The sequence below is a fragment of the Lissotriton vulgaris genome, chromosome 8 (assembly GCF_964263255.1).
Source record: "Lissotriton vulgaris chromosome 8, aLisVul1.2, whole genome shotgun sequence".
NCBI classification, from domain to species: Eukaryota; Metazoa; Chordata; class Amphibia; order Caudata; family Salamandridae; genus Lissotriton; species Lissotriton vulgaris.
In genome coordinates this window covers 982,154,252-982,166,715 of record NC_141696.1, presented here as the reverse complement: position 1 = coordinate 982,166,715, position 12,464 = coordinate 982,154,252, and the positions used below count along the sequence as shown (strand labels likewise).

The 12,464-nt window shown below is 40.7% G+C and overlaps 1 protein-coding gene across 12 annotated transcripts in view; it reads right to left on the bottom strand.

Annotated features, from left to right (window-relative positions):
- The window catches only part of MYCBP2 (MYC binding protein 2), a 2,065,574-nt gene that overhangs the window by 1,632,280 nt on the left and 420,830 nt on the right, over positions 1-12,464 (bottom strand). For all 12 annotated transcript variants that reach the window (XM_086934832.1, XM_086934837.1, XM_086934835.1 and 9 more), the window contains 2 exons: positions 2,811-2,892; positions 2,176-2,293 (listed from right to left, as the gene is read on the bottom strand). In XM_086934832.1, the coding sequence (XP_086790958.1) occupies positions 2,176-2,293; positions 2,811-2,892 (200 nt within the window). The remainder of the gene's footprint in view (positions 1-2,175; positions 2,294-2,810; positions 2,893-12,464) is intronic.

Sequence of the window (12,464 nt, the reverse complement as noted above, 5' to 3'; positions counted from 1 at the left end):
TCAGTTGCAAACAGGGAGTGAGACTACGAGGTAGCCTGACTTTGCCACAACTTCTCAGACTGAGAGGGCAGGTCTGGAGCAAATCCTGCTTTGCTACTTTCTGCTTCCGCTAAGACTTCCTGAAAGACTTAGACCACGACAAGGACCTGTTGCGGAAACAGGCTTGAAAATAGGTCCACACCTAGACTTCAAGTAGGACTGCAAAGACTTCTTTCAGTGTTTAGAGAAGTAAAGCTTTGGATTCCCAGACTGCATTTGGGTTAATAAGGGCACAATTCTTGAAGGACTCTGAGACACGCCCAAACCCATGCACCAGAGGCTCAGTCACAGACATCTGTTTGAGAATGTCCCTGCAGGACTTAAACCCTGTAGTATTAGGAGGAGACATATTTCCCTTGCACACTGGAAAAAAATAATTTTGAAAAGGAAAAAACGTAAACTACTAGGAGCAAGCTCCAGACCCACGTACAAAGGAGTGGAAAGAAAGGAATGACGTCGGCCTACACAAGCGGCACTTGATAAAGCTCCATCATCACTTCCTGGGAGAATGAAGTCATTGCCGAGCCGCACAATACTACATACTACAGGAGCAATGTTGTTTAAATCTTCTGGCTCCAGTCAGGTGCCTAAGAATATTCTAAAGATGAGGATAAGCAGTTATATGTATTAGAAAGTTGAATGTCTGGTTGCAAGCAAAGGGAAATAATAAATCTGAGTTTGGAACAGAAGTTAACTTTTTACAATTTCTCAGGCACCAATTTATCTTTAGGACTGGTTTATGAAACACACTTGGAACCTATTGATAGGATGTGTGTGTTTAGGTGGCAGGCAACAGGAGTATGAGGTGTGTGGTCTAGTGCACCCATAAAAATTACCACAGCGAACAAGCAGTAAAATAATATTTCTTTTAATATAAGCCTAGATTATGTTCTGCCCCTCGCTTTCAGGTCATACGACTATAATCTGCACACACTATTGTTGTTCAGAGACGGTGGGGTTTTTAAAACAACCTCAACCAATCAGGGTATGGCACTTCTACAACTAAGGGCATGCTTAATTGTTTGGTGTACACCACCAGCTCTACTGGCTCTGCAGTCGGACACGGTGTCCTTGTGCTTAGCAGAGGGTGTGTGCAAACCTGCAGGAAAACAGATAGATAACGTGTGCAGCAATTGCAGTGTGAAACAGAGAACTGCGGACGCTGTGCGCTTTTTAAACAGCCTCCACCAACCAGCGCTACTCATGAGGATCAGTCCCACTGTTCAGTCTTCAACACCTACTCTAAGGGCTCTACAGACAGACCTAGTATTGTGAGCCTAAGCAGCAGGGCTGTAGGATACTTGAAGGGCAACAAAACAGTAAAGTGTGCAGTACTTGCAGAGTAAAGAAAACAAACTTATTTCTTTCAAAGGGGGCTCATTAATAATATTGACCTAGTAATTCAAAGAATTAGAGAGCTCAGAATGGAAATAAATTGATGTGGAATGCATTGTATCGATTAATGCTGTATCAGTTTGTGACTGGAAAGCTTTCAGAAACTGTACTACTGTTAAAAGCATCAGGCAAACGACTTTAAGTAACTATTATCAGACCATAAATCAAGATACAAGCAGGACCTGTGGAAATAAAACTCACTAAGCATCTGTTTTTGTAGCAAGCCACAGCTAAAAAAAAAACGATACTGTTGTAAAAGCATGGTTACTTTAAACATAGCAAATAGTCGGACACTGTTGGAACCTAGTTAACATACAAACATATTCCCTTCTTTTAAAGGCCCATTGGTATGATACACGTTCACTGGAAAACATGGAAAGAAACACGAGTGGCTGAAATAAAATATTTTCATTGCCCTAGTAGCAAGTAAAAAAAAAACATCCAAACATATCTCCTATAATGTGATGTGCATGAAAACTCTACACTCATTAAAACTAGGACACCCTCTGAACTAAATCACAACTGTATAGGGTATGGCAGTGCTTAAATGTTGACAAGAGAAGAGGTTTACTGCTTCAAAAGCCTGAATGTAAAGAAGCATCACTTGGTGAGATTTATGGTAATATAGAATGCTGGAAGACTATTTACAGTTCTTGTACTTTAGCCAAGCATGATGTGTCAAAATGATGAAGTGCAATGACAAGACAGACTACCAGAAGGGCAAAAGGAAAAATGCCTTACAGAAAAACTTCCAAACGTGAAGACCTGTCCGTCCATTAAGAGAACTGCGGTGTGGTTGCTCCCTGCGGTCACTTGCGTGCAGGGTCCAGGTAAAGCCTGCACAAGTGTGGGACATCCCCTGCATAAAGAAAAATACAGCAATGAATGCACGGGACTCTCATTGAAATGCAGAGTTTGCATTTCTTACATTACACTAATATAGTTTAACAAAGTTACAAAAAGATCTGTACTACAAAATAAGTGTTCACCAAAACAATATAAGAAAGAACACAACAGGTAAAAGATAAACATATTTTGCAGCAATGCTACTGCCTAGTGCATACTAATTTGAAGGGTGAACTCTGAGAAAGAAAGATGCATAAGAAATTGTGAAATGTATTAGTTTTGTTATAGATTACTACAAGTAACTCGCTACAACAGCAACACAAATGGTTCAGACATGCCATTTAGCAACTTCATAAGGAAAGAGGTTGGAATGGAGAGAAAACATTTAGCAAAACTTTACACCTCCAAGGTTTACATGGAGAAAACCGTAAAACTAAACACATTCACTGTTTTACATAACAAAAGCACTCCACATCATCGCTATGTCTCATTGAACCCAAGTTAGTATTTCCTAGGCATCCACAATATACCTGGAGTTAACATCTCCATGGCCGAGCTGTCCATGTTGGCCATATCCAAACGTGTAAACATCACCATTTTCCATTAAAACCACTGTAATACACAAAACAGAAACCATGTCCGTTAAAAAGGCTTTCAAAACCAGAGCAAGATTCTTCAATAAAATGACGAGTGTCGAGCCTGCGATACATAAATATAGCAGTGTACTCATTCATTTCAGAGTGCACATCAAACTGTACATTTTATTAGCACAGACCAGGTCATTTTGCAAACACAGAACAGGAGAAAGACTGTAGCAGTAGTTCTCCTACAGTAAGATTTATTTATTAAGAATTGGCCAACATACAAAAACGAAAATGGCATTCATGTGGCTGCAGTAGTATTTCTGAGCAACATGAGACTGCTCTGCCCATCCGAGAACATTAGGATGTGCTTTTTATCCTAGAGTTAGATCGTTCCTGATCTACAAACACTTTTGAATCTAGGACGTACTTTAAGTGCATTTTCTAGTGCCTCCTAGTCTGAAATGTTTAACGTATACGTTGTTTATATAGTCTGCTTACATTTACCAAAGCGAGTTTATGGCCTCTAATCTCAAATGATACCCATCGTCTATTTTTCTCATGGCTAACATTTAGAGAAAAAGACAGAGAGAGCACTCGTGTCTGTCAAATAGAAATACATGAGTATGTCGTTCTTCATGTAGAAAAGATGCATGCATGTAGTAATCCACAATATAATGAAGATCCAATGTAGAATATACAAGCTATATTTATTAAGAGTACAGAGATAAACAGTGTACACACTGCAGGCTAGATCCAACTCCAAGTAAGTACAGTTACAGAATGGAACATCACTGTTATGGAACGTCATGGAGACATCAGAAGATGCAGTTCACTTAAAGGGATACACATATATGTCACATATATAATTAAATGGGGTTGAAGAACAAATACAAATGGCTCTACGTTAATGTAATAAATGTATATTCTTAAAATCATTTAAGAATATAACAATGCACAAATGAAACAGACCCTGCAATTGGTACCGAGGTACTGGATAGGGGCAATGTAATACTTAGGTAGTCGCTACCACCACTGACACCAATTGGCAAAGCCAATTGGTCTGGCTTTAAAGAAATTCATGGGAATGTGAAGCATTACCAGTAAATAGCATGGGGATGGATATGTACGTGTGTGGAATCAAAGAACTGTAGAATAATATTGCTGCAAGTTAAAAGGTCAGGTGACAGATGCACTGTCAAACCAGACCTAAATATCAATGTAGGTGAATGACTGCCCCTCCACCCTTCTATGCTGATGCCAGAGAAAAACACCATAAATTATCTGGCTATCCAAGTTACTTTAATAACATTAGAATGTCATGTCTGTGCCCCTGAACGTTTAACGACAGGCAACTAGATAAAGTGATCGCAGGAGGGAAATCGCTTTTTTGCGAAGCATACAACTTCTGCACAATGAGAACATGCTCTCCTGGCTCCCAACATGTGGACAGGATCAAAGCACCTCTCTAGAGATGATCACAAAATTGCCTGTTGGCGGCTGCTCTGTAAAGCCAGATTAAAAAAAGAATACAGGTATGAAAGCTCAGATGCCACCGCCAACGTCCAAGTGCTTGTTCAACACAGGCAGGCTAAATCTTGCCGTCTACATCAGAATACACATACTAGACAAGTTAAACCACACCTTAAAACTTGTGCCAAGATACATGTACTAGATAGCAGATGCATCCCTTCAAACGGATACCAGAGCACATGTACACATGCACAGGAAGCAATCACCAGATCATAAGGATTACTAAACACAGACGTAGACCCAGCCAACCCTGCATGGACACCGAGATTACAAACCCTCTTCTACAGCTGATAAAATATGGATTGTGGTGCTGCTGCCAGAATTCAGGATCAAGACTCACAAAATGCCAGACTACAGAAACTACACAGGTGATAGGCACTACACATGTCATATTCTGCCACCACTGCGGCAGCAGAGTCACTGTAACAACCACATATTTCTTTGTACTACTGCTAACTTACTGTTGGGAATGCACATTTGTTTACACGAGCTGTCACGAGCGTTCAGGTGTGTCTGGCTGCTCGTGGCAAGCTCGTGTTGTGGGAACCTTGTTATGGTTTAAACAAGTAGAATGTAGACAGTTATGGCTGTCATCTGTTTTGCTCATTACAAGCTGGAATCTTAAAGCGTGAGCATCGAATAAACCTCTGTCAACTTACAACAAGCTTCTGGTATCATTTCTGACTTCCCTACACTTACTACCAAAGTAAAGTTAGATTTTACAAACACTACCAGAATGCAAAACTTACAGAAACCAAACCGTCCTCCAGAGCTACCAAAAGACCGAGCTGCTTAAGATCAGGGACACTGCCTGAATACAAGTACTGCACAACTGAGAAACACCACCACTACAAGAGATACAAGCAGTGTTTATGTCATAAAGATCTTTCTACTGCTGCCAGGATACAGGTGGTACGTGGTCAAATAGAACGTGCAGCTCCTTCTAGAACAAAGGAACTGCAAAGGTCAAACATTACATGCCACTGTTACCAGAAAGCAGCTACTACACCGGCGAAAGAAATCCCTCTTGCCACTAAACACAGACAATAAGGAACAACAATATACTGCCAAGATACAAACAGACTTACATAGATTCGATAAAACTGATTACTATAAGATTATTATTCTCTCATTACGACTCCTAGTAATCTTTTACAGGATGGGCTCTCATACCAAGCCAGCACACTCAAGAACTTGTGAGACACACTTTCACAAGCTAGTTGCCCCTTAACACACCTTTTTCAGTAGGCACTTTAAAACGGACTAGGTCTCCATCACAAAAAACTAATTCCAACACTCAAAGATGCTTAGAGAAATGATGGAGCAAGGATTCGCATGTAACACGACTTGCTTGTCTTCAGTCCTTTCGACATAACGTTAATATACTAATCAACATGTTTTTTCTATTAACCCGTTTAGCGCGTCGAACATTCCGCCCCAGTGCGGACGTTCGATCGCGCTAACGGGATTCGGACGTCCAACGGTCGTGCGCAGCACCAGCGAGGTAGTGCACGCGACGACCGTTGGACGTTCGAAGCACGGAAGGGGTTATTATTGCATTTCACATAAACATTGGGTATCTAGAAGAAGCTTGCATATGTGTTTTTACTAACGATAACATGCTTGCACTAAAATGGCTGCTGCTACGCAGGATTTCCTACTGCGCATGCGTCTGTCATACTCACGTGACATGACGTATCTTTCGCTTGGGGGAAACTTTCGTTTCTGCGCACTAGAATTAAAATGGCTGCTCTGTGTAACCGCATGCATGAAGCTTGCACTGCTGCTTTTGCTAAGCTGTTCGTTCTGCTTAACCTTAACGCAATAGAAACATATAAAGTAATGGGAATAGAGTAGAGAAAAGTGGTATACAGTGCATTCCTTTATTTTGTGTTCTCAAACTGTTTCTATTCTTACATGTAAACCACTTTGGGAGTGACGAGATCCCACTGCATCCATTTTGAACATGCGCTCAAGAAACTAAGGGACGCTTCAAAAATGGCATTGAATAGTTGCCAGGAACAGTCTCATCCAGGATGCGCCTGGGAAGCTGACCCTTTACCTCGGTCAGAGGAAGCTCAAATGTACAATGTTAATACAATGTATTTACTAAGAGAACATTCATTGTTGGGTGGAATAAAGATGTCATGAGAAAATAAAACTGATGGGCGGGAACGCTAATTTAAATACGACATGCAGAAAGTTTCATTTTGGTATGGTGGGATGACCTCCTCATTCCTTACAGTTGCAACATTGGGGGGGTGGTACACTTACCTGGAAAACAGTATAACTAGGTTAGACTTAGCTAGTTAATTTGTCCGACTTGTGCGAATAGCTGACCTGTCACTGACCCAACGCACTCAATAGGTGACCAAGAGCAGAGGGCTGCGGAGCACTCCGTCAGAAGATTCGATAACCCAATCAGGGTTCTGGGAAGCTGAAGTGCTGGCAAAGCACTTTGACAGTGGAATCGATAACCCAATTGGGGTTCTGGCTGTTAGCTGCAGAGAGGGAGTAGCGCAGGCGTTGCAACTGAACTGCGGGTGCCGGTCTTAACCTTTGGTGGTCCTGTCCTGATCCAATTTGGCTTTACCTGTCCTGATTCTGATCTGCACCTGCTAGCCTACAGGCAACTGCAACTTTCGGGGTTCTGTCCTTTAAAACTGACCCGTGGCCAGGGTTGGTCTTCACACCATTCTAGGTAAATATACATTTGTGTGAGTTCGTCATTGTTTTGTTCCCTTTCTCTTTACCCTTCCTACCTGTTGTGAAGAAACGAGGTACACAAAGGTTGTAGGTTCAAGATGAGATTTAATCTTCTTAGAGGAACAGCTTGACATCCACAAGGACTGGCAACAAGCGCAGTCCAGCACCAACTGACCAACATGGAACTTCCAACAGGGAAGCTAGGTAAAGCATTCTAAATTTTAAGAGGCCTGTGTGCTGGGAAGCACACAGGTGGCATACAACACACCTCCCCCCCATTGAATAAAAAACAAACAAAAAAACAAGAAAAAAAAACTAAGAACAAACATAATCTTTCATTCTTATAGGTGGATGAGAAACACGTGAAGTTCTCCTAGCGCAGTCCAGTACCAACTGACCAACATGGAACTTCCAACAGGGAAGCTAGGTAAAGCATTCTAAATTCTAAGAGGCCTGTGTGCTGGGAAGCACACAGGTGGTATACAGAGGCCTGTGTGCTGGGAAGCACACAGGTGGTATACAACACTACCGTTAAAGTTTCGATTGCATATTATGTTCCTTTTCTTACCCTCCCTTTGATAAACGCTCAAAATTATTTTCAATTGCATATTTTGTTCCCTTTTCTTACCCTCCCTATTGCTAAATGGTTGAAATTTGTTTAATACATCTTTTGCATAGTTATATTCTAGTATTAATTTTCATTATTCAGAGTCTTTTGGTGTTTAATCTTCGGATCATGACCATTTAAGAAATTTAGATAAAGATTTTTAAAACTTCCAGAGTCTGTGATTATTACATGAGTGCAAACGTTATTTTTCTCTATCTATCTTCAATCTAACATCCTGATCCAATAGGTTTACAGGTACCAGCGACAAGTATTGGTAAGTCAATGGTATAGATCCTTGAAAGTGAAATAACTGGTAGTAGAGAGAAGGTTACCTGATTAAATTATGTGTTATTGATTATGGGCCCAGGAGAGTATGGTAAATTTATAGACGGGTGACTGCGCGCTCTATCAGAAACACTTGGGGTCTTCAGATTTGCTACATATGTCGCAGTGCTTTCAGACATGGTTAAAAAAATATACATAACAGCATATTAATGCTCTACCGGCATGGAATTATATGGGACAGCATAGAACGCACTGCCCTCCCTTCTTTCTTAAAAATAATAAAAATACAAGGGGCTTTTCACAATTTTGGTATAAATGACATTTTAGGAATCTGGTCGCTTTAATCAACCAACAGCCTAGTAAGGAGAATATAAATATATATATATATATATATATAAAACGGATACTGAGTGTAAGATATAAATGAATATAAATGATTCACCCACCGGAGGGGTAAATTAACCGACAGAGTTTAATACCAAAATATGCGCATCCAAATAGAATGTTCATTAAATAAAAATAAACACCGAAAGTAGCTATTTCCTGCAAATGAATATCAAAGTATCACTATGATAGGGAATATCGAAGTTGCTGTGATTATCACAGTTTAATCATATTTTGTAAATAATTTATGGGCACCATGTAAAAAATAAGAATGTAAAACTTGGAACTACAACTCCCAGAAATCACTGTGGTAGTCAGAGTAGACACACAGGAAATTATGTGATTTGAATTTCCTGTCAATTGAAAGTTTTAAAAAAGTGAATTATTGTGTGACTGGTTAGCCGTGAACAAGGTATTGAGAGATACCGGAACGCGTGGGCTATTCTGTGTTTGGCTTTAAGAAAAATGAAAGAATAAATTAACATTGTGATTCAAATCCTGATGGTGTGCGGCCCCATTACTTCTGGTTTCTGAGGATAGATAGATAGATAGATAGATAGATAGATAGATAGATAGATAGATAGATAGATAGATAGATAGATAGATAGATTTTACTGGACGAGCTACATTTCTCTAACTGGAATGTACATTTTCAGAGAGCCAAATACATTTTTCCTGGGCCCTTTCACACATCAGATATCACATATCGCGTAGGATTGCCCCGAACGTCGGACCACTTTGCAGCTTTTCCTACAAGGACGGACTCAAAGCCCTCGTCTGTTACACCAAACATTTTTCTTGACAGAACATATGGCGTTCCCATAAAATATTCACATTGACTGATTGTGAATTCAAAACGGGGCAACTTACTACTTGATCACATACCAGGATTCAATAAGATGGATCTTGCTTAGCTCCTATCCACCTCTATGGGATATTAGACTCCAAATCTATAGGAGAACCACTTGGCTTAAAGAGCGACAGAAATATTTTTTTTCTAATCACATACCAATGCAACGACAAATTGGATAGGACAACCAACTATTAGACAACTTTACTAAGATAAGCCTTGAGAAAGTTACATAAACGTAACGAAACACGCGTCGGCTGTTATCGGCTGTCTTCCAACTATCAAGACTGGGAAGGCCCTAGGACTAGGACCCCTCACTTGGCCGCTACCTCTTGTCTATAGTGCCCAATATGCTCAATATAATGCTGTATCATGTACTTATTGTAAACACTTTGTCTTGTTCAATGTTACGTGGTGTTCAAATACCTTTGAGTATACTTTAAATCAAACACGATACATATTGAAATTCTTAAATGTTCTCTTCTTGTTAAATATAACCTTAATTGTTCCTTTACTTATGAGATTCATGCCTTTGTAAGACTGAGAACATTGACCCTTTACTTTTTGATACCTTATGACAAATTTTGCAAATTGCTTGAGTTTAAATATCAGAGTGCCGAGGTGCAACTAATTTTTGAGATATTTGATCACAGGTATTTCATACTTGTGGGTTAGACATCCTTGGTAGTGGGATGCCTGCGTTACCTTGAGTGGCACCGTAATCTCTTTTTTTTTTTATATCTACAGAATAACTTTGGGTTACTGAAAGAGTCTGATGTGCGACTGATTTAGCCATCCCTACCGTTTTATGTATTTTGTGTAACACATCCGAATTAGTTTGGTTTATTATTATTATGCATGATTAATTAAAACTGTTGCATTCACGTAACAGTAACAATTTCATATAAGTAATTCAATGGATAAAAACAATGTTAAAAGCCATCACTGTGTTAAAATTCCCATTTGGGCATTACGCACTTCAACAAATCTAAAGTGCATTAGCGTCAAGGAAAACTAAGCAAGCAAGAGTTTTGCCAAATTAAGCAGCCATCATTATACATCCTGTTAAAATTCACGTTTTGGGGCTTACGCGCTTCATCAGATCTAAGGTGCCTGTGCGTCAATAAGGTGCAATAGCGAAAGCTTGTCAAGTCAAGCAACAATAACAGCCCGGCCCAGAAATTGTTTACTTAACCATTGACCACTTGTGACGCATGTTTAAGACTCTCGGTTACTATGTCCGAAACTTTTGTAAGCCAGCAGTTTAGCTGTGTTTCGGTCAGATTGAAGCACAGTTTTACTGCCTGCCTGCAGGTCCTGGTGTCGTGCTGATTGAATATTGGGCGAAGTAGGGTGCTTCTTATGTCCTTTAGGTTCGGGCAGATGGAGACAACGTGCACAAGGTCCTCGTTTTCTCTATCATACTGCGGTCCTGATCTTCTTTCCATTGCAGAAGGTTGTGGGAGGATCTGTAGGATACCCAGCCGCAACTTTAGGAATATTTCTTTCATCCTCGTTTTAACTCCCGTTCTCAGGTAAGACTGTGGTTTGAGGGCTTTGTAGTCACTGAGCACTGACCAACCATGAGCCCTTTTAGCAGGCGTTTCCTGGTCTTCTAAAATGATACAATTTTTGTTACCTTTGTCACAGTCTTTTTGAAGTTCTGATGGTCTGTGGGAGTTCCCCAAAGGTCGGACAGTCCCAGTAGGTTTAGGGAGTCAAACAAGTACTCCCTGGCAGGTGATTTTGCATGGCATGACAGCTCATTCCAAAGGTGCGAGTTTAAGGATCCTGCCTCGGCACTACGGATCATGTGCCAGCTTTTTATATATGTGCCCCTCCTTTCCACGGATTGTTTTTGAAGCGAAAATTCTAAGCGTATTTGGCCAGGTGATATGTAGTTTGGGAGATGAAAGATTGCTCAGTAGGTGTTGGCTATTACTTTGTCCAGGGCAGCTGCATCTCCATTTTAGCGATTCGCTCCCATACATTAGCGCAGGTTGTAGTTTTGCACGTATCACTTGCAATAAGGGGAATAGAGTTTGATCAGGCAGCATGTTTTTCAGGGGCTTTATTGCTAGGTTGCTCATGGTGCACTTCCTACGCAGGGACTCCAGGTGGGGGTTGAATGATCCTTTATGGTCCAGCAGGATCTCAAAGTATTTGTAGCTGGTTGCCTGGTCCAGGCATTGACCATCTAGGTACCAATTCTTTTCTTTTGTGACAGTTTATTGCCACAACTTTTTTCTTAAGATTTATTTTTAGGGTGTTGCATTGGGAGAAACTGTTAGGGTGTTCAATAGGTGTTGTAGGCTGATAGGAGTCCGACTTATCAACACCAGGTTGTCAATTTATAACAAATTAGACAACAAACTTTTCAGTGTTTCGAGGCATGTGATGTGCTCTTGTCCAATTTCCCAGGAAGATCAGCTAGGAAGAGGTTAAAGAGTAAGGGTGCTAGGACGCACCCTTGCTTTAGCCCTTTAGAGGTGGTGATTCGCCTTGAGAGGTGCGTCCCTGTCCTAATTTAATCTTGATCTAGGTATCAGTGTGTAGCAATATCAGTTGTTCTAAAAAGAATTTCGGTAACCCCCAGCTATCCAGTATTTACCATCATTTGACGCGATCTACGTGTTCAAAGGCTCCAGTATAATCTTTAAAAGATAGAAATAAGGGACACTTTGCCACTTTGGCCACGTCCATCAACAGGGCTAGCGCCATGATGTTAGTAGCGGTTCCTTGTCCCCGGCAAAACCCAGTTTGGTTTATTGGGATAATACAGTTTTCTGATGCCCAGGACGTTAGTTCTTCCAAGATTATTCCCACATAGTACTTATTGAATCAATATCGATTAAGGCAATTAATCGATAGTTGTTTGGAGCGTTCCTGTCACCCTGTTTAAAGATGGGGCTGATTATCGATCCTTTCCAGTACTCTAGGATTGTGAGTGCGCCCTGATGTCCTAAATAACTGGGACTTATGCTTTACTTCAGTATTCCGCGTCATGCTTATACAGCATTGGAGGACTTCCATTGGGGACTGGGGCTCCTTTGAGTCTACCCTTAGCTATTTTTCTCTTGATCTGCGTTGCAGTTATTTCATGGCACTCTTCGTTGTTGAACGGACATGAATCGGGGCCTGCTACCGTTTCTACTCCCAGATATTTTTGTCTTCTCCGGGGGGAGTTGTTGTGCATTGCTTGTTTGGTGTTTCTCATCATTTTTCCCCTGTGGGAGGT